Genomic DNA, 27352 nt, shown 5'->3' with positions numbered 1-27352 from the left:
TCCACGAACCAAGTCTTTCACAACAAGTTTGTTTAATAACGAAAAGCTCGCATGCCCCAGTCTTCTATGCTAGAGCTCAAGATCTTCCTCAATCGCACTCAGACAGGTCAAATCACTTCCGTCTTGGGAGCCAAAGTCTGTGACATATACATTTTTGAATCTCTTGGCAACCAGAACCACTTCACCAGTTTTGAGACTTGTGACTGTGCAAGAGCAAGACAGGAACTTGACTTCATTTCCTCTGTCACAGATTTGAGACACGCTTAACAGGCTATACTTCAGACCATTTACGAAGTATACATTTTCTATGGCATGAGCAAGTGTCCTCCCGACTTTGCCTACTCTAAGAATGTACCCCTTCTTACTGTTTCCAAAGGATACACTCCCACCTTGAAAAGCTTTGAGTGAGAGAAAGTTATCCTTTTCACCGGTCATGTGCTTTGAGCAGCCGCTATCCATGTACCATTTTTGACCCCCTCCATCTGTTTCATTCTTGACTTTCTCATCTTCACCATCTGGATCTGACTTGGCCATGAGTGAGACGATTGACTCATATTCATCGTATGCTTGCTTGGGAATGAAGTTCTTTTTGCTGGATCTTTTGTCCCTTCTAATCATCCTTTGAAACTTGCGGGTGAAATCTTCCATGTCACACTTATCATTTACCCGTGGTGGTGTTGTCATCGAGTATCTTTCTTCTGAGTTTGGTGGAGCAGCCATTAGACTGAGGATCCTTTCTAGGTGTTAGCCTTTTAGAAAGGGTCTGCTCTGATACCAATTGATATAGGCTGTGCGTTCACCAAACAGTATGGAGGGACCTAGTTGTGTATCAGTTCCCTTATGCAATGCATTATGTAAAGGACACGAGATTTTACCGTGAAAAACTCTTTTCTCAAATGATTAAAAATCACGACCTACCCCAGTAGGATTTCAACTCCACTACAGGAGCAACTTCAGGTTACAACCTATTGTAAGCTAGGAACTAACTCCTATAATCCGTCACTCTTACAATAACGCTTATGCAACCTAGGAACTAACTCCCGTAGTCCCTCCACACTTACAATACTCCGATTGCAAGCCACTTCACTTAGCTAGCTCTAGCTAAGAACCACTAATACACCTAGACTAACTCTAGCCTAGTGTACCACTCAAGAGCTTGTGGAAACACACTTCCAACAAGCTGACTTTGAGACTTTTAAATACCTACAAACAGCTTCTCAAACAAGAGGAGTAGGTTACAGTTTAAGTACAAGATTTACAATTTAAGTACAAATGAAACAAAGCTTAAGACAAACTAAGAGACTTGGATATCTTCAGAGTTAGCATCTGGTCCTTCAGTTTGTTTTCAGCTCTGTTAGTTGAACACTTGGGAATCTTGTGACGGCTACACTTTTTAAAGTGATTTTAGGTTTTCCAAGTGATGCCCAATATGTTGGGACATGTTGAATATATATTGGGGAACATGTGGGATGTGATGGAGACTTCTCATCCAAAGTTTGACCCGAGGCATGGGCTGCAGCACTGCTGTTGTACGGTCCAGCTTTACAGCTGTTTAAAGCTGTACCACTGAGTGCGCACGGTATATTCAAAACAGATCGCAGACCAGGTCTCTTGTCGGTTCCCCATCAGTTTGTCAATTATCAAAACATAGGATCATAGGGTACACCTTATCAATCACCATTCACAAGCCGCAGATTACAGATTACAGAAGACAGGTCACAACTTGATGGCAAGAGAACATTACTGTTGTGTCTTTACTGGATGCTATGGAATGAAAGAACAAGAGATTGCTTTATTTTGGTTCAGTTTCCAAAAAAAAGAATAGGAGATTGCTTCAGAAGAGAATAGGAGGTCAATTCAGATGTAGGATGATGGAAAGATCTTTTTTGTTTAGAGGATTCTTTTTTTTTTTTTTTTTTTTTTTTTTTTTTTTTTTTGGCGCGCTGGTGTGTGTAGGTACAACAACAACATACCCAGTATAATCCCATCAGGTCTGCGGATGGTAGAGTGTGTGCAGACCTTACCCCACCATGTGACGGGTAGAGAGTCTGCCTCCGATTTTTTTTTTTTTTTTTTGGGTGTGTGTGTGTGTGTAGGTAATTGGACAAATTTGATAGATGACTGTGGAGGAGTCATTTGTTACCGACTTCTGACTTGGTCTACTACTAGTAAAACACTTGGATTATAAAAGAAAAGTTAGCGAGTTCTTAGCAATGAGGGGGTGACTGCTGTGAGTGCAACAGTTCTTTGCAGCATCATAGTTACTGCCTTTGTGGTCCCTTCATATGAATTTCAATGAAGGATTCTGTGTATCATCATCTTCTCAGTTGAGAAATCCATTTTTTTTAAAGGTGATGGGTCAGATGAAATTAATTATCTGTTCTGTTGGAAATGTTAAATCTTCTATAGATAGAATTCTAGTGCACATAACCATGTTCTGACCTCTATCTTCTTTTGATTGCAAAGAGTGCTGTTCATCACTTGGAAGAGGTGCGCATGAAGGCAATACGGCTGGTATCTCATACATAACTTGGCTGTCTAGTGAATCAGACTAGTTTTATGATTGTTGCAGTTTTTTCAACTGCTATTTGATGTTACTTTTGCAGGTTGCCAACAAGCTTTATCCTCTGACATCCATCTCTCCACAAATAGAACTCTTTGCCAATGAAATGTTGATGTCAGTTTCAACTGTTGATCATAAAGCAGACTCAAACGGTGATGGATCTGATCCTGCATTGCAGAAGGTGCTAATTCTCCCTATGAAAACTGAGTCTTGTCAACTTTTGTTTCAATTTCTGCTTATTTTGGTGGCTGTTGCTTTTGTGCACCTCGGTGGTGGGGGTTTGGTGGGGGCACAGCAGTCACTACTTGTATGTTGATAATCAGCTAAGTTTAGGCCTCATTTGTTTTCATTAAGATTAAGACGTCTGAATCTGAATGCACATCTGAATGATTAAGATGTTGTCTCTAGGTCTAAATTAAGACTGTTTGTTTTTCAATATCTGAATGTGCATAATGTATTTATTTAAACATAATAAATATACAATTCAAATTAAAAAGTAACTAAATAGTAGAAAATAAATACAAACTTAATAAAATAAAATATTATTTGATTAAAAAAATGAAACATTTATGTTCACTAGTAATGGTGTAGATGTTTTGTAGTCGTGGTGAGTAGTGAGTGGGGGTGAAAGGGTGAGTGGGCAGTGGGTGGGTGGGGTCGGTGGTGGGAGGTAATGGGGGTGGGGGGGGGGGGGGGGGTGGGGGGTGGGGTTGGGGTGGGGGGTTGGTGGGGGGGGGGTGGGTGGTGTGGGGTAGGGGTTGGTGGTGGGGAGTGGGGGTGGGTGGTGTGGGATTGGGGTGGTGGTGGGGTGGGGGTGGTGGGGAGGGAATTATGGAGAGTGGGGGTTGGTGTGGAAGGTGGGTGGGTGGTGGGGTTGAGGTGGATGGGTGGGGTTGGGGTGGAGAGTGGGTGGGGGTGCGGTTGAGGTGGAGGGTTGGGGTTGGGGTTGGGATTGGAGCTGGTGATAAAAAAGTTCCATACAAAAATATCACTTAATGATATTAAGATCTTGAACATTAAGACTTGGTTCAAGATCTTAATTATTAAGACCTATTCAGACCCAATAGGTGCTTAGATCTTAATGCAAACAAATGCACTTAATGGCTTAAGGTCTGAACCATTCAGATTCAGACCTCCAATAAGTGCAAACAAATGAGGCCTTATAGTGCTAGCGCACCTTTCTAACTTTCAGAATATTCTCAGAGAATATGTTTAACATATTATTGCCTGAAAGCAATCCTCTCGTTATATTTGTATATGCTTTAGAGCCTCTGTTTTAACTATGCTGGTATAGGATTCTGATACACTGATTTATTTTGCATAAGAATGACTGCCTTTGTGCTTAAAGGCTGATTACTCTATCCAAAACCAAAAAAATAGGGGATGAACACATATCCGCGGATATGCGCACAAATAAGGAGGCAAAAGCTAAATTATTTAGATTCTACTTGATGGAGAATTAGTAAATTCTCTTATAATTGCTGGAGGTGATTTGGTGCAGTAAATTTTAGTTTCCAGTCGAAGTTTAACATAGTAAGCCATACCAAGTGACTATGACAAATGTACATTAGACTTACTGTCTAACTGTGTGTGTTACTTTGTGTTTGGGGGTGGGGTTGGATAATAAGCGGGAATTCGGTTGGTTGTATTCCATACTCAGAGTTAATTGATTGCTGCTACATATGTTTGTATAAGAAAAAGAAATGAGCAAGGTAACTCTTCTGAATATGTGAACACCCAACCTCCCCTCTTCCTCTATGGGAATCTGAGGGGAATAACCAGGAAGAACACCAAAACGTGAGGAAATACAAATGAAGAGAGAGAAAAGATACTCATGTATGCCTGTCGAGCATATTTCTTCTCTAGTTCATAACTTGCATTGGTGTTCAAATAATTGCTTTTCCCTAGCTCTCTTTCATACAGCTACTTGATGCTCTTTTTTTTTTTCTCCTCAGGATTCTGCTTCAGAAAAACACTCAGAAGAAGGACCATCATTTTCTGTCTCCTCTAACACTCTTCAGTCAACCACTTCTGGAAGCAAGTCACCATTTTCTATAGCCGAGGGCCAGCGGCGCATCTCACTCTATTTTGCATTGTGTACTAAGGTTTCTTCCACTTAGTTTGACTATTGTTGTTTGTCATTCAACACTAATTCCTTGTTTAATGATACTTCGTTCATACATCTGTAACCTAATAAATACTTGTCTATGTTGCTGAGCAGAAGCACTCACTCTTTGGCCAAATATTTGTTGTATATAGTGGTGCATCCGAGGCTGTACAGCAGGTTTGCTTTAAAACCTGGACTTTCTGTTACACAACAGCTTAATTGGTCTTCCTAACACAGTGTCACCTTAATATTATTTCGAACACACTGAGAGCTGGTAAATGTTATGCAGGCCATACATCAACAAATCCATATGCTAGTTCGGACAATTGGTTCTTCATCTGAGCTACTTGAGATAATATCAGATCCACCTAGTGGAAGTGAAAAGTTATTGATGCAGGTCTTGATGCACTTTAGTGTTCAGTTAATGCAAGCTTGGAAGCAGAAATACACTCTCTAACATACTTATTTTTGTTCATGACTCAAGGTTTTGCAAACGTTGACTGAGGGGATAGTTCCTTCTTCACAGTTGATAACTACTATTCGGAAGCTATATGAGACTAAAGTAAAGGTATCAAATATGATCATTTTGTTATTGGAAATGACTTCTATTGTAGGACTGCTGTATGAAGTATCTACAATGAACCCTCTAGCTTGATCTCCTCCAAGTTCTTCTTAAAAGCATTGAGTTGGGCCAGCACGTCCATCACCTTGCTCTCAGGGGTGGACACGTGCTCCTTGCGGCCCTCTTCCGCGTACATGTTCTTTTAATATATTATAAAAAAGTTATAGGGATGATATGTTGAGTAGTGGCAATGCTGGTTGTTGATAAATCTGTACTAATAAAAATTCCAATGATTTAGTGTTAGCATCTTACTGTGCATCTTAGGGGCCGTTTGGTTGGAGCGACTAATGTTAACTTTTTGGATATAACAACAGCATTTCTTACCTTAGAAGATTCCTATTTTCTGTATAAAAGCTTGGGTTATGATATGGTTATTTTTTGATTTGCTTTTGTGCTTCACAGGATGTTGAACTCCTTATTATGATTCTTCCTTTCCTGTCAAAAGACGAGGTACTCATCTTTTTTCTCTATGCCTATTTTGTATAATTTTATTTCCCTTATTACTTATATCGTCTGTGCATTCGCTGCTACTAAGTTGCTACTTGACTTCTCCCTTTAGCTTAATTTTTGCTCAAGGAGGTGATTATACATGATTGGGAAGTAATAACTGTAATAAGTAAGATATTTCAAGTGGTCTGTGCACAAGGTAGTTATTCCAACAGGAATGTTCATTGTTTATTGAAGTGCAAAAGAAGCTCGAAAAAACTGTGGGAGTGTTAGAATGGTCTTCTTTGCTTCAGTTTCTTTGTGTGTTTTCCCGTTGTTTTGGCTTTATTTTCTTGGCTTTATGTCATTCACGTGTTTCTATGTTTTTGTTCTACTTTCATCTTTCTTTGAGTTGAATTCTTGCATCCCTTCTTCCTCAGGTTTTGCTTCTTTTTCCACATGTTGTGAATGCTCCATTGGATAAATTCCAAGGTGCTCTCCCTCGTATTTTACAGGTAAATACATGTTTCTATGAACAATATTTATTTAGGGGCTGTTATTACTTATTTGTGGTCTTTTTACTTCCCATCTTCTAGTCTCTCAGTTTCTTCCTTTGAGGGAAAGGGGGTAATTTATCTGCATTGCTCTTTCTGTTTCTTAACATCCACAGTTGATTTGGCATTCCTTGTTTGTTTTTAATAGTATGGTTGGTATCGTATTAATGACTGTTTGTGTTACGAAGGCTGTAGCCCCAAGCTTCTTTTATCCTGAAGTTTTAACCAAGATTGGTTTTCAAGTGGTGAAAATGGTGTGCATATTAGGGCTTTTGGTGCATATTCACTACTGACCTCCTTTAGCTAAGAGACCACACTGTGTGTTATCTCCTGATGCCCTGTTATGTTTGGACAGCACCCAGTTTCTGGAGTTTGTGTGATGATATTTTTATTAGTGGTGTGTGTCTTCGTTGATTAAAGTTCTGGATCAGCAAGTTTGAGAAGAAAATTGTGAAGGCTGTGAAAAAGCCTAGATAGGTCTGAACTGGGATGAGAACCATGAAGTCTCGAGTTCAAATCCTAGTGGAGGCAAACAACACTAGGTGATTCCTTTCCATCTTCCTAAGCCTTGGTGGGAAAAGTTACTCGGTACCTGTGTGCAGGTGGGAGGTAGTAGGTACCCAGATATCACCGTTATTAAAAAAGCCTAGAAAGTCTGAACTTTCTGTTGAAGTAATACATTTTGGTGGCCAATGTGACTGTTGAATGTGTATTGGACCTCATATTCTCCCTTGTTGAAGTTCCAAAGTTGCTGTAAATAAGAAAGCTTCCGTTGAAAATGAGTCTATATACCGGCAAGGGTGGCTCAGTTGGTTGAGCATGGGGCTTTCATAATGGAGGTATCAAGTTTTGAAACCCCCTGCCCACGACAGCAGGGAATTTGCCTTCTGGGTCGAGCTCGTCGCACATGGCTTGCCTAGTGCAGGTTATCTCTCCTGTGTGGTTTGCGGGCTATTGCACAGGAGCGGGGTTTACCCTGTGCCCACCCAAAGGGTAGCGGCTGCGAGTTCCCTTGTCATAAAATAAAATAAAATATGAGTCTCTATTCTTTATAAAAATGTTAAAAATAAAAACATAGTTCCCGAATGCAAATGCATTTGATCCTTATGACCTGGGTTTGAAAATGTTTGTTACACAGGGATCAGCTCACTCAGGTCCAGTGCTAACTCCTGCTGAAGCATTAATTGCTATACATAGGATTGATCCTGAAAGAGAAGGCATTCCATTAAAGAAGGCAGATTTTCTTTACCATTTTTGACTTCTGTCCTCTTCTGAATTTTGTTAACATTTTCCCACTTAGAGGTAATATTGATTTTTGCAGGTCACAGATGCATGCAATGCTTGTTTTGAGCAGAGAGAGATATTCACGCAGCAAGTTCTTGCAAAGGTTTTGAACCAATTGGTATAGCTCCTTTTATACTCATTACTCATTCTTTTCCAGCTTCAATCTTTCTCTAAATCCGAAACCTGGATTAACCCGAAAGAATAAATATATTAATTTTTCTGGGGACAGGTTGAACAAATTCCTCTTCCTTTGTTGTTCATGCGGACAGTAATACAAGCTATTGGTGCTTTTCCATCTCTGGTAAGATACATGTTTCACCGCAGTGATAAATGCATGCATAATGATTGGAATGATGACTAGCTGCATTAAGTGATTAAACCATATTTTGAACCTCGTTGTAGCCCCTAAATCAGAACAATCCTCGTGTCTGTGCTTATGCTAGATTGCCAGGAGAATGATTCTATAGTCAACCTTCACACAGTTGAAGATTCAGTCTGCATTCTTCAGAAGAATATTATTTACTTCTGTATCTGTGCCTTAGCGAGTAGATTGAATGTTTCTTTGGGCTAGTGATTCCTGCCCCGGTGTCCCTTTATGTGCGCACTATTTTGCTTATCTTCCTTTTTCATCTTTCAGGCTAGTAATATTTCTTCCTGCTAACACTAGAGCATCATAAATTCTCTTTTGCATAAGTTGACATGGAGAATAAACAAATGCTGCCTCCTTCCTTACAATACTATAACCTTTTGTTCTCTCCTTTTTCCCTATGTCTCATTACTCTTTATGTGTCTGAGTTCCTTTATTAATGTTGTCCCAGGTGGATTTCATTATGGAGATCCTCTCTCGTCTTGTTAGCAAGCAGGTATGTATTGCCTGTTCTTTGCGAGCGACATCAATGCATAGTCAACTCTGACATATTTGTTGTCCAGATATGGAAATATCCAAAGCTGTGGGTAGGATTTGTGAAATGTGCCCTTTTGACCAGGCCACAATCTTTTGGAGTGCTGCTTCAGGTATGCCTTAGATGCAATAAGCTAACTATGTTTATCCTTCAACTATCTTACCATCATACAATTTACATTACAAGTCTTGGATTGGCTAGAAACTTAGAAATTATGTTCTGCTTCATCTGTAAGTGCTGCATTCTTCTGAAAAAATAATAATCATAATCTAATGACATCACCGGGTTTAATAATTCAGATGCTCATAAATGTTCCATAATAAGCCTGACTTTAAGGATATCCACTAGTGGATTTGTTTATCCTAGCACAACGGATATTGTATGCAATTTTAACTTAACTCTTTTATCATCATGCTCAATGAGACAGTTTTAAGTGAATTTGAGTTAGCAAAAACTGAGCCTTAAAAGGTATAAATTGATGCTGTATGTTTTAACTGACACTATTCTAGACATATGTATGCAGTCTAGCCCGCTAATCGATCAGGTAGTTTTGAGACAGTTTTAAGTTTTAACAATAAATATATGAAGGTCGCAATTACCGAGATTCTGGTCTAATACAAACTTTTAACAGATGTATTTATGTTCTAAAATGGAACTTGGTACTTCTTTCAGTTGTTTACACTGAGAACTTTTCTAACTCAGTACTCTTCAAAAGTATTGTTATCTTAAATGCTCCAGCACTAAAAAATTGTAAATTTTTTAATATGAAATTTGAGGCAAGCTAGCAGTCATGTTGCTGATTTGGCTTTGCAATTACTTATGAAATTGTTTGTTCCTCATCATTTGTGTTGGTTGAAGAAAACGGAGCAAACATTGCTCTCGCTTGTCACGTGTTTGTTGAGCGGGTGGTGGATGGGCATGGTAGATTTGGTTTTCAGCAACAATTTGTTGAAAGTTACTTGTTTTGCTTACTAGGCTGGTAGGACCACAAAGAATCCTATACTTTTAACTTTTTACCTTCATGACCTTGATGCATCTTTCAGCTACCTCCAGCTCAGCTTGAAAATGCATTGGGTAGAACACCTGGTCTCAGAGCTCCTTTAGTTGCACATGCAAGCCAAGCACACATAAAATCTTCACTTCCAAGGTCAGTCTCACATGTGTACATGTCAAGAGGATTATTACTCATCTCTATTGATGATATATACTTCTTGTATTATTTTAGGTCTGTCTTAACGGTTCTTGGAATTGAATCGGATGCTCAAGTTTCAAGTCAGGCACCTACCAACCAGTCTCAGACAGGTGATATTGGCAATTCTGATAAGGAGTCTGGCACGGAAAAATCCAAGGACTCGTCAACTGCCAGTTAATTTGATGTGTGAGGTAAGGGCTTCTACTGGGGTGGTACTTCCCATTATTTCCCTCCCTTTGCTTTTGTTCCTATTTGCTTTGATACGCTCTAAGCCATACTATGAAAGTGTGGGAAAGCGTGGTGGAGATGAGGGTGAGGAGGGGCGTATCTATTTCAGAGAACCGGTTTGGATTCATGCCGGACGCTCAACTACGAAGCCATCCATCCCGTAAGGAGACGGGTGGAGCAAAGATAGGGAGAGGAAGAGAGACTTACACATGGTATTCATCGACCTAGAAAAGGCTTGCGACAAAGTCCCGAGGCGAGATCCTATGGAGATGCCGTGAGGCTGGGCGTACCCGTGGCGCACATTAGGGTGATCAAGGACATGTATGAGGAGCCAAGACCAGGGTAAGGACAAGAGGAGAGACTCGCAGCACTTCCCGCCAGACGGGGTTGCATCGGATTGATCGCTTAGTCCGTTTTTATTTGCCTTGCGTGATGGATGAACCGACGCGCATATTCGAGCGAGGTGCCACGGTGTATGCTTTTCGCGATAACATAGTCCCGATCGACGAGACTCGTAGCGGAGCTAACGCTGGGGAGTATCGCTACGTACTCCGGAGTCCAAAGGGTTCAAGCCGAGCAGACCGCACGAGTACTTGGAGTGCAAGTTCGGTGAAGCACCCCAAGAGGCCGGCGTGGGCGAGGCTCGGTACCCGTGTCATCTGTAAGAAAAGTAATTTCAAGTATCTTTGGGTCTATTATGCGCAAGTGGGGAGAGATTGACGATGATGTCACACATCGTATCGGGGCGGGGATGAAATGAGGCTCGGCTCGAGTGCTATGTGATTGTGGGTGCCACCACAATTTAAGGAAAGTTCTACAAAGTGGTGGTTAAACCGACTATGTTGTACGGGGGCGGAGTGTTGGCCAATTAAGATCTCTCACGTTCAAAAGATGAAAGTTGCCGAGACGAGAATGTTGAGACGGATGTACGGGCACACCGCGCAGGACAGGATTAGGAACGAGGCTATCCGGACAAGGCGGGAGTGGCCTCGATGGAAGACAAGATGCGGGAAGGGAGACCGAGATGGTTTGGACACGTGGAAGAGAGAGACACGGATGCCCACGGCCGCGGAGGTGTGAGAGGTTGGCCATGGATGGTTTCGACAGGTAGGGTAGGCCGAAGAAGTATTGGGAGAGGTGATTAGACGACATGGCGCGGTTACGCTTTTTACCGAGGACATGACCTTAGATAGGAGGGTATGGAGGACTCAGATTAGGGTAGAAGGCTAGTAGATAGTATCGTTTATCCTTTCACATTAGTAGTCACATTATCGCAATATAAGTTCTTATGCTTTGATTTCCGCTACTATCTGTTATTCTGTACTTTGATTATCTTATTTTATTTGTGATAACCACTGCCCCTTTGCAAACTGCTTCATCATGGCTTAGTCGCTTTCGTTATTTTCATTTCCATATCGCTTTGAATTTTCTTGGCCTTATCTGACCTCTTTTATGCTTTCTATTGAGCCGAGGGTCTTTCAGAAACAGCCGTCCTACCTTGGTAGGAGTCAGGTCTGCGTACACTCTACCCTCCCCAGACCCCACGGTGTGGGATTTCACTGGGTTGTTGTTGTTGCTGCTTTGATACGCCCGCTGAAGCTTTTCTCTCATCCGATCTGATGTTCAGCTTGGTGCTTCACTTGTAGATTGTGGGCGTGCTATTAGAGTTGCATCTAAACTCCAGGATTGTTGTTGGTTTTCCCCTCTAGATAAAGCTCTCGGTTCCATTCTTTCAAGTATCTGGCAGGCTGATGCAAACAGGGTCCTTAGAGTGCCCGGTGGTTCTTTTCTGACTTTGGAATGACGTTATCAGAATATCTCAGCCTTATATAATGGAGGCTCGGTTGTGTTGGAAATGCTTTTTCCTGTTGAGGGCAGTCTTGGACTCTCCCAACCACAGGTGTAGCTGCTGGTACGGAGTAACAGTTGTATTTAAGGAGCATCCCAATCGCTTCCAGAGGAGTGTTCAGCTCGATCTTTTGTATTAGCTGATTAGGAACTAGGAAGTCAGGGTGTCTTGATAACCGACAAATAGATGTTTATGTTGTATATTATCTATATCCTTCTATAATCAAGAATGTTAGCAAATTTTAGGGGAGATGGTAATCTAAATGTGACCGCCTAAAGAACTTGTTTATTTAAGAGATTTTGACGTAAATGCTTATTCAGCTGAATGGGAGATATTGTAACTATTCAACTGTCGAGGTGGATAGATTGTAACCTTTTAATATATTATAGCTTTTTTTTTACATTACAACTTTCTGGAGGGAGTAGCAGCGAAAAGTTATGAACAATCATGGGAATGTATTTATATGACGCGTTGAAGAAGTGTCACATAACTTGTTGCAGTTCAATTTTCCCTCTTTGTTCGAAGATATGGCTTCTCTGTACTTATAAGTGACGACTTGAAATTGCATGAGTGATAGACATAGGAATCTTCTGTGCTAAATGGTGTACCCTATCAATTTGATTTCTGAAAGATGCTTTCATTTCTACTCATCCTTCGAATTATTTTGGGCATTAACTAATCCCCACAATGCTTTGTTGTATTTGTCTAGGCTATATACAATGCTTTTAGGGTTCCATTAATTTTGAACACAAGAAAATAAGTAAGAATTTTATTTATTTTCTGGAAACACTTTAAAAGAAAACATTTTCCTTCATATGTTAAAATTATTGTTTCAATTAATTTTCAAAAAATTAATCTGACAAAGCTTATTGATTTTCAAAACAAATAAATGAATTTGAAGATACATTCTTCATTGTTGTGTTTTACGTTTTAGGTTCTTAAAAGATATATTTTAATTTGTAAAATTTATGAACCTATTAATAACCATTAGTTAATGAAGCTCTTCTTTTTGTCACCCAAAAACAGAAACAAAAACAAAAAAAAAAAAAAAAAAACGAAGCTGTTCTTTTTCTAAGTGATTTTATCCTATAAATACTTTCATTTTCTTTAAAAAAAAAAAAGGGCCAGCACTTCAAAAAAAAAAAAATTCCCTAAAAACTTTTGAGAGACGCTAATCAAAAAAGTGAAATCACTGATTCAAGAATAGAAGAGTCTAGAAGAGTAATGTTCTTGAATGCTACTTGTTTTATGGCTTAGTTGAATTCGAAGATAGAGTTGTTTTATGGCTTAGTTGAATCCGAAGATAGAGTTGTTATTCGTTCTTTCATTTGCTCGTGGGAGAGACTCCAACTATCTTCAAGAAACGTCTTGACGTGCCTCTAAGACAAAAAAAGTTTTATTTGGATTTCTTATATTATTGTCATAGTTGTTCTAACAATTTGAAAATAGTTGTCTCTATGGCTTCTACATCAATATTGTAATGCTCCTGGTTTTGAGGTAGCAACTGACAAAGCTACTTTGATTAAAGAACAAATTGCAAATGGCAAGATGATGATTATTTATGCAAGAATTATATTCTTCGAGGAATGTCCAACAAATATTATGATCAATATTATATCAAGTGCAAATTTGCTAAGGAGATGTGGGAACTCTTCAAACTATCTATTTGGCAGAAGATGTGAGTTCAAAGAAATTTCTTGTTTCAAACTATATGAAGTTCAAAATGGTTGATGATAAGTCAAATCACTAAACAAGTGCAAGAATTCTAACTTATAGCTAATAAAATTGCTATTTCTAGAATTGCTCTTGATGAAAACTTTCATGTTGGTGCTATTGTCTCAAAACTTCCTCCGTCTTGAAAAGAATACAGAAGCAAACTCTTACGCAAGAAGGAATATTTGACTGTTGAGCAATTGCTGCAACATGTATAAATATAGCAAGAGACTCGATGTCGTGACAATAATATTTTGAAGGAACCCGTCATGAAAGCTCATGTGGTTGAAGAAAAATCAACCAAGAAGTAATATGTTAATAAGAAATTTCCAAAGGCAAAGAGGAGTACGAACTGCAAGCATACTATTAGGGATTGCCCTGAATTTTCTACCTTATTTGAATTTTACCATAATTGTGTTTTACTTCAAAAGGGATTTCTTGGTAGAAAAGGTTTTCTTTGTGGAAAAGGATTCTACCATATGTATTCCTTTTCTTGTAAGAGAAGATTTAGACTTCTATAAATAGAAGATTTGTTCATCTCATTCATAACACAATAGCATCCACAATGTAGTCGTTTAAAGAGGTTTGTTTAAGGGGAGATTTTTCTCTCAATAGTTTTTATGCGATTATATTAGGTTTTCATATGTAGATCAATTGATCAAACCGTATTAGAAATGTCTCTTTTAGTATGTTTCTCTTTGTTATCCGATTTATCGTGTTCAAGGTTTGCAATTATTATCTTCCGCATGACATCATGTTATTTCGATCTCAACACCTACTAGTATCAATTCTAAGTCGATTGAATTTTATCGTTGTCACAAAATGGGTCACTATGCGCATGATTGTAAAATTCTTAAAGTTGAGAAAAAGAAAGAAGAGACAAATACTCATGGGAAAGATGAATCCGTGGCAATGGTTGTAGAAGCATTTGTAGCAGGAAATCAAGTGGAATGGTAGATAGACACTCGCACAACTCGTCATATATCAGGTGATCGAAATACTTTCAAGACCTATGAATTAGTGAGGGACGATAAAGTTTTGTATATGGGAAACTCGTCCACTAGTAAGGTTGTTGGAAAGGAACTGTTGAATTGAAGTTTACTTCCGAAAAGATAGTCACGTGGATGGACGTATTACATGTTCCTGATATTCGGAAGAACTTGGTGTCATGTACACTTCTTTCGAAGCATGTTTTTAAAATGATTTTTGAGGCAGATAAATTTATTCTGTCGAAAAATAGCATATTTGTTGGAAAATGCTATGCTACAAATGGAATGTTCAAACTCAATATTAATAATGAAAATATTTCTGTTTATATTGTGGAGTCTCTAGATTTATGACATGAACGTCTTGGTCATGTAAATATTAGATCCATTCAGCTTATGGTGAAAAATGGATTAATTAAAGACTGTGAAAAGAATCATACTACTAAATGCCTTACTTGTAGTAAATTCAAGTTAACAAATAAACCTTTTAAGACGGTTGAAAGGACATCCACACTTTTGGAATTAATTCACACTGATATCTATGAGATGGATTGTTTGTCACATCATGGAAAGAGATATTTTATCACTTTCATTGATGATTGTTAAAAATATACATATGTCTTTCCATTAAGAACAAAAGATAAGGCATTTGAGACTTTCAAAATATATAAAGCAGAAGTTGAAAATAAATTGAGTTTGAAGATTAAGTAGGCGTTTGGCCATGAAAACCAAAGATTTTTCACTTTATTTGGTATTTCGGAGTTGGAGTTGAAGATGGAGTTGTGTTTGGTTATAGTTTTTGCAAAGAATATTTGGTTGTTTGAATGTATTGAAAGTGAAAAAGGTGAAAACAAGTTTTGGTTGTTTTCCAAATTCCAAATACAACTTCAAGTTGTATTTGAAATTTTTATGGCCAAACATCATAAAGTGAAAAAATATTTCGGAAAAAAGTGAATAATTCTCACGGACAAACGGGCCCTAAGTCAATCAAATCTGATAGAGGTGGAGAGTATTTAAAATCAAATTTTATTGATTTTTTTGAAAAAAAAAAAAAGGCATTGAAAAACATTTGACTACATCTTATACACCGCAACAAAATGGTAGCAGAAAGGAAAGATAGAATTGTCATAGGAATGGTTAATTTTATGCTTTATGTATCTGGTATGCCTGGGAATTTGTAGACTAAAGCCTTATTTACAGCCTATCATATTTTGAATTGAATTCCTTCCAAGAAACTTGATGCATCCCCTTATAAATTTTGGAAGAACCGAAAGCCAAATATAAATTATTCTAAAGTATGGGATTGTTTGGCTCATGTTAGATTACTAGATCAACATATGACTAAGGTTGACTATAGAGGAATAGATTGTGTGTTTATTGGTTATTCTCATACTAGTAAGGCTTATAGATTCTTAAATCTTGAGACTCCAAATCCCCACACAATTATTGAATCTTTACATGCTAACTTTTTTAACATATATTTCCTAAGACAAAGGATCTTTAGAATAAGATGCAAGTTTTTTCGTATCTCCTCTTAAAAGAAAAATATTTGAGCCCTTGGAAGAAAGAAAGCCCTCCACCAAAGAACTGGAAGATTGAAAAAAATCCCGAAAGCCAATGTCTTCCTACATGATGCTCCTTTCTAGCATGAAGCCGTTGATGATGAAATCCACCAAATAATACATGGACGATTTTCAAGTTTTTACCTATTAGTTGTAGATTGAAGAAAAATCCCTAAGATCTTTAACCATGATAGTTAAGTCACTAACCGTCCTTAGTTCCACCATTAGAAGAAATCATTATGTCTTCCCATGATGCTCCTTTTCTTCTCTAGCATGATCTTGTCCGAGGTCATAATCAAGATGATGATGAAATGCATTCTATCATGTCAAATAACACATGGATATTATCAGATCTTCCTCCTAGTTGTAAACCTATTAGCTGTAGATGGATTTTTACCTATTAGTTGTAGATGGATTTTTGGGAAGAAATTAAAATTTGATGGTACCTTAGATAAGCACAAAGCTCGTTTGGTAGCAAAAGGTTTTACTCAAATGAAAATATTGATTATTTTGGTACCTTTTCACCATTTATAACTCAAATTAAAGCTTGGATGACATCTATTATACTAGGAAAGGAAATTAAATTTCCTTATCTCTTGATTGTTAAAAATTATTTTAAAGATTAATTGCAATTCATAATTATATAATTCATCAAATAAATGTGAAAAATGTGTTTTTTTTAATGGAGATCTAGATGATTGCTTTAGCAGTTTACATAACATCAACTAAAATGAGGGTTTATCATTCATGAACCAAATCCGGTAGGTTTATCAAAACAAGGGTTGTAAGTTTCTTAAATCTCTTTGTGGACTAAAACAAGCTCCAAATCATTGGCATGAGAAATTTAGAAAGGCTATGATTTCTAGTGACTATCTATTGTGATAATAAAGTTGTCATACTTTGGGCTTCAAGTGATTGTTAAAATGAAAAATCGAGGCAAGTTCGTCTCAAACACAATCATGTGAGAAGATTATTAGAGGATGGCATAATATCGCCTCAATATGTGAAGTCCAGATGTAATCTAGCAGATCATTTGTCTGAAGGGTTAGACAAAGAGTTAGTGGCGGGAACTTGTAACGGGATGGGAATACAGCCTGTTGTAAATTAATTGTACTTTATGGTAACCCTACCTAATGATGTAATCTTAGGTTCGAAGGGAAAAACTAAAAACAAGTAAAGTTACAAATGTGAAGCACATCAATAAAATTTTCATTTCTTAAAAGAGTGAGTAGATGTGCATAGGTTGAGATTTTATTCTCTTAATAAATCTATAAGACCGATCTAGGTTGGAGTTAGTATGAAAACTCTTGATAGATTTACCGATATTTCTACTATAGAGGAGGATGAGATTATATTCTCTCAATAAATCTATAAACCGGTTTCAATTGGTGTGTGTATAAATACTCTTGATAGATTTATCGATACTTTGCTACAAAGGAGGATGAGATTAAATTCTTTTAATGAATTCATAAACGATCTTATCGGAGTACGCAAAGTTACTCTTGATGAGTTCACCGTGCTAAGTGCGAAGTGAATGCCGCTTCAATAAGATTTTAATAGGGAAATCTTAAAACACTTGGATAAAAGGATGCATGACATGGCCATAAGGTGTCAAAGGATTTCGATTTTCACCGGAACATAGTAATGTACGTGGAGTATTTTACTACTTCATTCAATGAACTACTTAGTTCAAGGTTCGTTCACTAATCAGTCAATTATTTAGAAAGTCTTCACTAGAAAATGGTTCAAGCCCAAACGACACCGTTATTGATGATGTTACTAGATTAATGTCTCAAATTATTTTCAAAATTTCTTGAAACGAGTGAGGGATTGTTAAAATTAATGTTCAATTAATTTTGAAACAGTTAATCTAACAAAAGCTTCTTGATTTTCAAAACGAAATGAATGAGGATTTGAAGATACATTCTTCATTGTTGTCTTCTACGATTTGGTTTCATTCTTTTACGTTTTAGATGCTTGAAAAATACATTTTAATTTGTAAAATTCATGTACTATTAATAACTTTTAGTTAAAGAAACTCCTCTTTTTCAAGACTTTTATCCATAAATAGTGTTTCCTTTTTTTTTTTTTAAAGGCAAGCACTTCCAAAATAATTTTCCTTAAAAACTTTTGGAGACATTGATCAAAAAGGTGAAATCACCAATTCAAGAATATGTTCTTTAGTTAATGCTCTTGAATTGGCTTAGTTGAATCCCGAAGACAGAGTTGTTATTTATTCTTCCGTTTGCTCATGGGAGAGACTCAAACTATCTTCAAGAAACGTCTTGACGTGCCTCTAAACTAAACGAGTTTTATTTTGGATTTCTTATAGTATTGTCATCTTTGTTCTAACATCATATACACCATAAAGCTTCACGTGAATAACGCCCTAATAACGCCTCCTTCAACCTGTTTAAATTTTTTTACTTGTTCTTTCATCTACGTTATTCTCAGCAGATTTTAGAAGCTTTTGGCTGATATTATTGTTACTTTGTGCTTTTCATTCTTCAATAGAAGTTAGTATATGTTATAGCTTAAAAATTTTCCTTGCATGATTTAATTTGAGTCAGTTTTTGCATACCCATGACTGTCAATAAATTAAGGCTTGTAGCTTTAAGTCTTCATCCTTTCAATTCTTTTTGTGGTTTATGCATTTTAAAATGACCAGCCGGCAACCGAGAAAATTCTCGATAAAGGGTTAAGGTTGAATTTCTAATGTAAGGAATTTTCCTTCAACCTCCGTGTCTGTTGATAAACGTGATGAAGTAATATCAGTTGGGAGTGCAACCCTTAATTTTGCCAAGAAATTGGTTGAATTGTAAAGCAGGAGAAGAACGCGTTCGCATAATGTTGTTCAAACATAGAGTGCGTAACGGATGTAGAACAATCCCGTGCCATTTTTTTTTTTTTTAAATTTGAAGTCACTAAAGCTGAAGTAGTTACTTTGAAAACGTCTTGTAAAAGGAATAATTAACGGGCTAGAAGTGTTGGAGGCAAAAAAAGGGGAAAATATGTAAATTAGTTTGTAATTAAGAGTATTTTAGTAAACGTACATATTATTATACAATATCATATCATCGAACCAAACAATAAAAAATGTTATTAAACTACAACAAACAATACAATCTATGCAAATATTAAATTTATTAATACAGTACAATACAATATCATACCTTATGAAACCATTAGTAACGACCATTTACCAAACATTATCCCAAAAAGGATAATTGGCTTATTTTTCAATTAGACTAAAAAGTGTAGAAAAAGTAACATTTATAAATTAAAAAAAAAAAAAAAAAAAATTAACTGTGACGAGCAGCAGGCCCAATAGACAGTAGAAATGATCCCAAGTGGATTTCCGGTGCTACTGAGATAGGGTGAAGAAAACCAAGAAGTGCGTCCATGTGAGCCTGGTGGGAGAGTAAAATAGTGAAATCATCATTGAAAAGGGGATGGGTGTGGATTACTATAAGGTGCTTCAGGTGGACAGAAATGCAAAAGAAGATGACCTGAAGAAAGCGTATAGGAAACTGGCAATGAAATGGCATCCTGATAAGAACCCAAACAACAAGAAAGATGCTGAATCCAAATTCAAAAAAATCTCTGAAGCCTATGATGTATGTACACCTTCACCTCAATTCCCCAACTATGTCCTTGTTAATTTTGAACAAGATATGGATCTCTCAAGCCTACATTGTCTCAATTTTCATCAGGCTTCGGTTTATTTTTCCCAATTATAAATTCTGACGGCAAAAAAAAAAAAAGGAATCTTTGTAATCTACGATGTATTTTACATAACTGATTATTCCAATTTTCAAATGTTCGATTTATTTCCCTTATATTTGTATTTCATTTTTAACAAAACAAAAGATATATAGATCTCTGAATTCTATGATGTTATAGGTAACCTCAATTTTCATGGGGTTCGATTTATTTTTGTTTTCTAAGTTTGTAGTTAGTATTGGAAAAAAATAATCTGTAGCCTAATTTTCATGGGTTCGATTTATATTTCCACATTATTTTCCAAATTTTGGATTATTTGGGATATTTCTTTCTTAGAATTGGAAGAAAAAGATTGAAATGACTGATCCAAATTTGAACTATACCTTTCTTTGAGATTTAAATAGTTAATTTTGAAGCATTTTGAGTGTTTATTTGCAGGTGTTGAGTGATCCACAGAAAAGGGCAGTGTATGATCAATATGGAGAAGAGGGGTTGAAAGGACAGGTCCCACCACCTGGTGCTGGTGGATTCCCCGGCACATCAGGTCACGGGTCGTTTCGGTTCAACCCGCGTAGTGCTGATGATATATTCTCCGAATTCTTTGGGTTTTCGAGCCCGTTTGGTGGAATGGGAGATATGGGTGGACGGGCTGGTGCTTCAAGTTTTCCTAGAGGGGGTATGTTTGGGGAAGATATTTTCACTTCATTCAGGAATGCTGCTGGTGAAGGTGCATCGGGTAATATGCCACGAAAGGCCGCTCCAATTGAGCGGAATCTGCCTTGTAGTTTGGAGGATCTGTATAAGGGAACAACCAAGAAGATGAAGATATCCAGAGAAGTTATTGATGCTACTGGGTGAGTTTTCACAGTATGCCCTTGCTCCTAAAAATCTTACTTTTTTTTTGCCTTTTCTTGAATAAAGTTCAATTATTTTATTTGTGTTTGTAGCAAAATAGTAGTAGTTGATATGAGCTTAAATGGAGAAATGAGGATTCATATAACCGACCCCGGCTTACTTGGGATGGAGGCGTAGTTGTTTAGCAAAAACTAGTTAGTTTATCGGAATCAAAGTGAATAAGATAATAATGATGTTTTATTTGGTGATAGAAGATCTAATTGTAGAAAGAATCAAAACTAAAGTTGAAGAAAACTCTTGTTTTAAGTTGGTGTTTGTCAGGAGTTAGACTTATAGTCTGTGTAGGGGTAAGAGTGAGATCCAGAGAACCTCTATAAGGGCAAAATATTGCGTATTGCAATAAGATTAACCTGAATAGAGTAGATATAAAGGATTGAGGCATATCTTTTGGAGATGCTCAAGATTGAGGTATATCTTTTGGAGATGGGCACATTAATGGCGGTAAATTGAATCATTCATCCAGTTTCTTTTTAAGTTCAGTCTGTAACTGAATCATTCATGTGCAGACTTAACTTAAAAAGAAAGATTTATATAGTATGATCTTAACTAGTCTGATTGAGGCCTAGTTGATTGATTCATATAAATGTTAAATTTCAATGTGGTGGCAATAGTTTAGTAATATTTATCATTTTTGTTTTTTACAATGGGATGATCTGAGTGAAAACTATTTAATGCATTGGCTGAACTCAAATATGAAAGCCTTGTGTTAAAGACGGCATTTCATTGTATGTGGCTCAAGCACTTTAGGGGTTCAAATTGTGAAAGAGAAAGGAATATCATTATTTATCAAAGAGAGGGAGGGAGGGAGATTTGGGGAGGGGTTGGAACTATGAATGTTGCATTTTTATGTTAATACCTTTGGAGTTGTTAGGAGAGGGGACCACTTTAGTTGTCGCTAGCATGAACGTTGCATTTTTATGTTGTTACCTTGGGAGTAAACCACTTTATTGTCGCTAGCATGAACAGATTGAAAAAAGCTAAAGTGCATAGAAATAAGTGAGGCAGTTGGTTTGGTTTTCTTTTTTATCTTTATAGCATAACCTTGTTAAGGCTGAATTATCATTTATACTGTGAAAACGTGCTAATGCACAGTGTGGAAGATATGGGTGGAAGGGCTGGTGCTTCAAGTTTTCCTAGAGGGGGTATGTTTGGGGAAGGTGCATCAGGTAATGCGCCACGGAAGGCTGCTCCGATAGAGCGGAATCTGCCTTGTACTTTGGAGGATCTGTATAAGGGAACCACCAAGAAGATGAAGATATCCAGAGAAGTTACTGATGCTACTGGGTGAGTTTTCACAGGATGCCCTCAGTTATAAAAATCTTTTCTTTCCTTTTTCTTGAATAAAGGATGTGTTCAGTACGAAGGAAAATGTTTTCCTAGAAAATGCTTTCTTGGAAAACAAATCTCTTACTTATTTTCTAGTGATTGGTAAGTAAGCAAGAAAATACTAGCTCAAGGACATTTATATGTAATCTAGCATAACAGTAACACTACAAGGGTGGGATGGGGTGGGGTGGTGGGGATGGGGGCTATGGGGGTAGAGGTGAAGATAAGGTGTGTTGGAGGGTGATCAATATGGAATGCTACTTGTGGAACTTGTTTTCCCTACTTTCATTAGGGAAGTCATGTTCCTTATTTTTAAGAAACTTGTTTTTCTAGAGAAACATTTTGACCAACCGAACATGGCCGAACACACCCAAAAAGTTTTAAGTTGGTGTTTGTCAGGAGCTAGACTAGTAATCTGTTCAGGGGTAAAGTGAGATCTAGAGAACCTCTACAAAGGCAAAATATTGCGTGTGGGAATAAAATTGACCTGAATAGAGTAGATATAAAGTTTTCCTTTCTTGTTGGATTAGTATTATTTGCAGCATTTTCTTGTATTTCTTATTTTAGTGTATGTTCTTAATCATCTATTACTACTTGCTATCTCTTCTGCTTTAGTTTCTTGCTATCCTGGTGATTGTTCATGTTTTACTTGAGCCCGAGAGTCTATCGGAAACAACCTCTCTACCCCACAAAAGTAGAGGTAAGGTCTGCGTACACTCTACCCTCTCTAGACCCCACTTGTGGGATTACACTTATGTTGTTGTTGTTGAATAGAGTAGATATAAAGGATTGAGGCGTATCTTTTGGAGATGGTCATATTAATGGTGGTAACTGAATCATTCATTCAGTTTTCTTTTTAAGTTAAGTCTGTAACTGAATCACTCATGTTAAGAGTTAACTTAAAAGGAAAAATTTATATAGTACGATCCTAACTAATTTGATTGAGGCATAGTTGATTGATTCATACCAATGTGGTGGCAATAGTTTTGGTTTTTTCATTTTTGTTTTTACAATGGGTGCTCTGAGTAAAAGCTATTTAATGCATTGGCTGAACTCAGATATGAAAAGCCTTGTGTTAAAGACGGCGTTACATTCTATGTGTCTCATGCACTTTAAGGATTCAAATTGTGAAAGAGAAAGGAATATGAATATTTATCAAAGAGAGGGAGGGAGGACAGTGGGGGGTGGGAGGAGAGAGAGGATTATGATGTTGCCTTGAGGGGACTACTTTGGCTGTCGTTAGGATGAACAAATCAAAAAAGCTAAAGCTCATTGAAATAAGTGACGCAGTTGGTTTTGTTTTCTTTTTTGTCCTTATAGCATAACCTTGTTAAGGCTGAATTATCATTTATACTGTGGACACGTGCAAATGGAAGCATCAGGTGGCCAATTGTTATTTTATGTAGTGTGAAGTTTCTTAGGTAGTCTAGTGGGAAACTTCCTTTCCACTTAAATGTAGAAGAAGTTCTAGACTAGTTATATCTGAACTTCAGTTGCTGGTAGCCGCTGCATTAATTGACATGTCTCTAGAAGCAGAAATTTTTTATATCATACAAAGATGATGACCTTTGATTCCTTATTAAATCCATATTATAATCTCAACCAAGGTCATGATGTATTTCTTTTTAACCTCAAATGGAGTTATGATGATCTAGACAATGCATAAGACACACAAGTTCTGAAATAAGCTCATTTTTATGATTATATTTTAGAAGCTGTATTAAAACAGTCTGTTGCTTCTGCTTCTACGAATTCACCATAAGCTCATTTTCTGCATTATTGATGTTGAGAAAGTAAGGGCAAGTTCTCATGTTGACATATGCACCAAGCCGTCCCTTTAGGCCTGACAATAAGCTATAAAACTATCATTAAGGAAAGAAGAGAAACTATGATCTAAGAATTGGAATTACTTCTTTTATGAAAAGATACACCATTGTTTTAGTGTTTGCATTTCTCATTAAAATGGTCTACAGTATCGTGAGCTAGTATCACTGCTGGCATTAAGTAACTTCACTGTGTGCTTCGGAAGGAGGATGAATCAATCAATCTGTCTCTCACCAAAATGAGGATATACTGATAACTAGCTGGAGAATGTTGAAGTACATATATAAAACATCATCTTATTGAAGCACCCAAGGGTGTGGCCTAGTGGTCAATGAAGTGGGTTGACCGCCATGAGATTTCAGGTTCTCCTAGCTGAGACAAAAAACACTGGGTGATTTTGTCCCATCTGTTCTAGCCTTGGTGGATAGAGTTACCTGGTACCTGTTGCTAGTGGGAGGTGGCAGGTATCCCGTGGAATTAGTTGAGGTGCGTGCAAGCTGGCCCGAACACCACGGTTAAAAAAAAAAACTTCATTTTATTGAAGGACCCTTTATGATTTGACTATTTATTAATTTAGTTATTACCTGCAAGCTGCGAGTATAAAGTACTAGATGAATTGTTAACAGCATAGTTAGTGGACTTCTGAGATTGTGTTTTACCCTAGAAAAGTTATGCAGCATGTGCCCAATAGTTAACAAGTTGGTTGCTCATATTGAGTATTTTTATATGACTTTTTGATTTGTTCCCTATTTGGTTGTTTCCCCTTCCTCGTTCATGTTTGGTATGATCAGAGTCCTTTTTTTTTTTTTTTTTTTTTTGAGGTAAAGGTAACCTTTGATCAGAGTCCTTAAAAGTGCAAGGGATTTACATCTTCACCCTTTTTCTTTTGATAAGTACCTCTTCCCTTTCCTTTGGATAAGCAATAAAGAAATTGAGCTACCTGAGCTTCTTTCCACTTGGTTATTCTATCAAGCGCCTCCTAATTTATAATGATCATCATTAATCAATGTACCCAAAGTAAAGGTCCATGCTTATACTTTTTTTGATTGAAGCAGCTTCTTTTGCCCTCCTGTAACCTTGCATCTTCTTGATGCTTTACTAATCACATTTGATTACTTTACCCAAAAAAAAAAAAATAAGGTCCATGCTTATACTGAATGTTAAGAAATATGCATCACTTTTGCTACTGTTTTCATAATTGTGACTTTATTTGACATTTCGAAAGATGATGGTAAATCAAGACTGAAAAGGGTGCTGTCCTCTTGGACAAAAAGACTCTCATATGCTAATCCCCCCTCCCCTCAAAAGAAGGAAAAAAAAAAAAAAAGTAATGCTAATTCTCATTTTCTTTCAAGCCTTTTGTTGGTTACAAGAGTCCCTGTTGTCGTCCTTTGTTTGTCTTTTGAAAGGCATTTGTGGATGTTTTTTTCCATATGCGTGGAGAAAGCACGTCATGTTCACCTTTTTCATTTATTATTACATAGAATTTTAAGGGTTTGTAGAAAACAAAATGACAAGTGTAGGTGGAAGAACAAATTAAAAGAAGAGAAGAAAAGTACAATAATGGGGGAAGAAGTCTAATGCTAGTTTTTACAAACACTGTTATCTTATTATTATTTTTGAATGCTTTCTGTATTCTTCTTTTGGATGGTTGAAAGTTTAGGTGACTGCTTGGTATGGCTTTTACTATCAGGGTAATCAAGTTTAATATGTTCTCAACATTCAATTCCGTAGTCCCTCTAATTGCATAACCATTTTGTCTTTGGCTTTTTTCCTAGAAGGAATTAATTCGCGTAGGGAAGTTCTTAAATGGATTTTAATTTCGGAAGAAAATATAAACTCATCACTGTTCTTTGGATAGGAAACAAAATGTGTGTGTGTACATACATATTGTCATTTTCTTTTGATGATGTAAAGAGTATACATGTATATTGTCTCTTCAAGTGAAGCTTAATGTTATGTTGCTAATTTTGCTGGTATTTGAAGTTAGCACATTTGGGTGTGCAAATGACTACTTTGGTGAAATGATATCGGTCACTGGTTCGAATTCTGGCTCAAACAAAAACCTGGCACTTAGGTTGGGGAGGATATAGGGGCAGACTCATTATCTCCGAGTTTCGAACTGTGCGCCACAGATCCTCGGGGATTTTTCCTGTATGTGTTTGTATGAGTGTTGGTTCATGTCAATTCTTTTTTCTCTCTCTTTTTCAACCCAATCAGTGTGAAGTTCTTGTTTCTCACATTGCGAAAGTGCTTTCTGCTACTTTGAAAGAAGCAACAGGTCATTGGATTCCTGCTGGTGGAGCGCTTGGTGTTTTTGCATTTAATCTTGAGTTGTATTTTTCATTTTCCTTTAGTAGTTATATTTCCAGTTAAAGGGCAGCCCGGTGCACTAAGCTTCCGCTATGCGCGCGGGGTCCAGGGAAGGCCCGGACCACAAGGGTCTATTTTACACAGCCTTAACCTGTTAAAAACTTGTAATCCCTTCTCACAGTTTTGTTGTTTGCACAGGAGACCCAGTACAACCGAGGAAATTCTGACAATTGATATCAAACCAGGATGGAAGAAGGGGACTAAAATAACATTTCCGGAGAAAGGAAACGAGCAACGAGGCATAATTCCATCGGACCTCGTCTTCATAATTGATGAGAAGCCACATAATGTCTTCAAGAGAGATGGCAATGACCTCGTTGTCACCCAGAAAATCTCCTTGGTAGAGGCTCTTACTGGATATACTGCACAAATAACAACGCTTGATGGACGAAATCTAACAGTACCAATTAATTCCATCATTAGTCCAAGTTATGAAGAAGTTATCAAAGGAGAAGGTATGCCTATTCCTAAGGAACCTAGCAGAAAAGGTAACTTGAGAGTAAAGTTCAACATCAAGTTCCCCAGCAAGCTTACGTTGGAGCAGAAAGCTGGCATTAAGCGATACTTGACATGATGAACGAACATTAGCTGGTAGAGTTTTCAATCAAATACTACATAAGCCTCACCTCGTCTTTGTTTTTTTTTTTTTTTTAAATTACCGTGCAAAGAAATGTACACACTGTTTATTTGTGGATTTCTTCTGAAACATTTAGGGCTCTTATTTCAAAATCACTTTTTTTAGCGCATTCATTGGAATCTTTATTTCTTTTCCATGTTTTGTGTGGTGAAAGAGTATTATTGGATCTAATGCTCTTCCTTTTGTGTACTCTTATGTCAATAAAAGGTTAGTGGACTTCTGGTAACATTAAACCAAATACACAAGTAGAAAGATAAATTTAACTCAAAAGTTTTCTTATGAGCGTTATTTCCAAGTAGTGCCTTGGATGTTGCATGAACTACACTTCAGACAAGCCAAGAGCTATCTCGAGTTTGCTTAGTAGGCGTTTGGCCATGCGTTTTCAAACCATGGTTTGAAACCATGACCCCAAATCAGCGTTTAGACATGCATTCACTCATGGTTTCAAACCCTGAATCATCAAAAAAAGGCATGATTTGGGGTAGGGGTGTTCATTAGGGTTGCTTATCGGGCGGATAATTATGTTTAACGGTTCGGCTTATCGGTTATCGGCTTTTAAATGTACT

At 37.3% G+C, this 27352-nt stretch overlaps 2 protein-coding genes across 4 annotated transcripts in view; both read left to right on the top strand.

The window, feature by feature from the left end:
- LOC132056978 (uncharacterized) overlaps positions 1 to 12217 on the top strand; it is a 28427-nt gene extending 16210 nt beyond the window's left edge. Inside the window, exons 13-28 of one of the 2 annotated variants that reach the window (XM_059449386.1) lie at positions 2467 to 2514; positions 2607 to 2744; positions 4519 to 4668; positions 4785 to 4847; positions 4960 to 5067; positions 5155 to 5238; positions 5695 to 5742; positions 6159 to 6233; positions 7411 to 7506; positions 7594 to 7674; positions 7786 to 7857; positions 8375 to 8419; positions 8487 to 8570; positions 9502 to 9605; positions 9684 to 9841; positions 11506 to 12217. In XM_059449386.1, coding sequence (XP_059305369.1) covers positions 2467 to 2514; positions 2607 to 2744; positions 4519 to 4668; positions 4785 to 4847; positions 4960 to 5067; positions 5155 to 5238; positions 5695 to 5742; positions 6159 to 6233; positions 7411 to 7506; positions 7594 to 7674; positions 7786 to 7857; positions 8375 to 8419; positions 8487 to 8570; positions 9502 to 9605; positions 9684 to 9828 — 1341 coding nt within the window. In that variant the 3' untranslated portion in view covers positions 9829 to 9841; positions 11506 to 12217. The remainder of the gene's footprint in view (positions 1 to 2466; positions 2515 to 2606; positions 2745 to 4518; positions 4669 to 4784; positions 4848 to 4959; positions 5068 to 5154; positions 5239 to 5694; positions 5743 to 6158; positions 6234 to 7410; positions 7507 to 7593; positions 7675 to 7785; positions 7858 to 8374; positions 8420 to 8486; positions 8571 to 9501; positions 9606 to 9683; positions 9842 to 11505) is intronic. The other variant, XM_059449385.1, reaches the window with a different exon arrangement.
- A 7219-nt stretch (positions 12218 to 19436) lies between these two features.
- Positions 19437 to 26897, top strand: LOC132056976 (uncharacterized). Of its 2 annotated transcripts, XM_059449383.1 has the most exons (4): positions 19437 to 19605; positions 20150 to 20565; positions 21719 to 21910; positions 26288 to 26897. In XM_059449383.1, the coding sequence occupies exons 1-4, from the start codon at positions 19441 to 19443 to the stop codon at positions 26721 to 26723; spliced, it is 1209 nt and encodes a 402-aa protein (XP_059305366.1). In that variant the 5' UTR covers positions 19437 to 19440; the 3' UTR covers positions 26724 to 26897. The 2 variants fall into 2 exon arrangements, with proteins under 2 accessions (XP_059305366.1, XP_059305367.1); XM_059449384.1 differs by lacking the exon at positions 21719 to 21910.
- Positions 26898 to 27352: the final 455 nt, after the last annotated feature.

This window comes from Lycium ferocissimum, chromosome 5, assembly GCF_029784015.1.
Source record: "Lycium ferocissimum isolate CSIRO_LF1 chromosome 5, AGI_CSIRO_Lferr_CH_V1, whole genome shotgun sequence".
Classification (NCBI taxonomy): domain Eukaryota; kingdom Viridiplantae; phylum Streptophyta; class Magnoliopsida; order Solanales; family Solanaceae; genus Lycium; species Lycium ferocissimum.
This window is presented reverse-complemented; position numbering and strand designations above follow the sequence as displayed.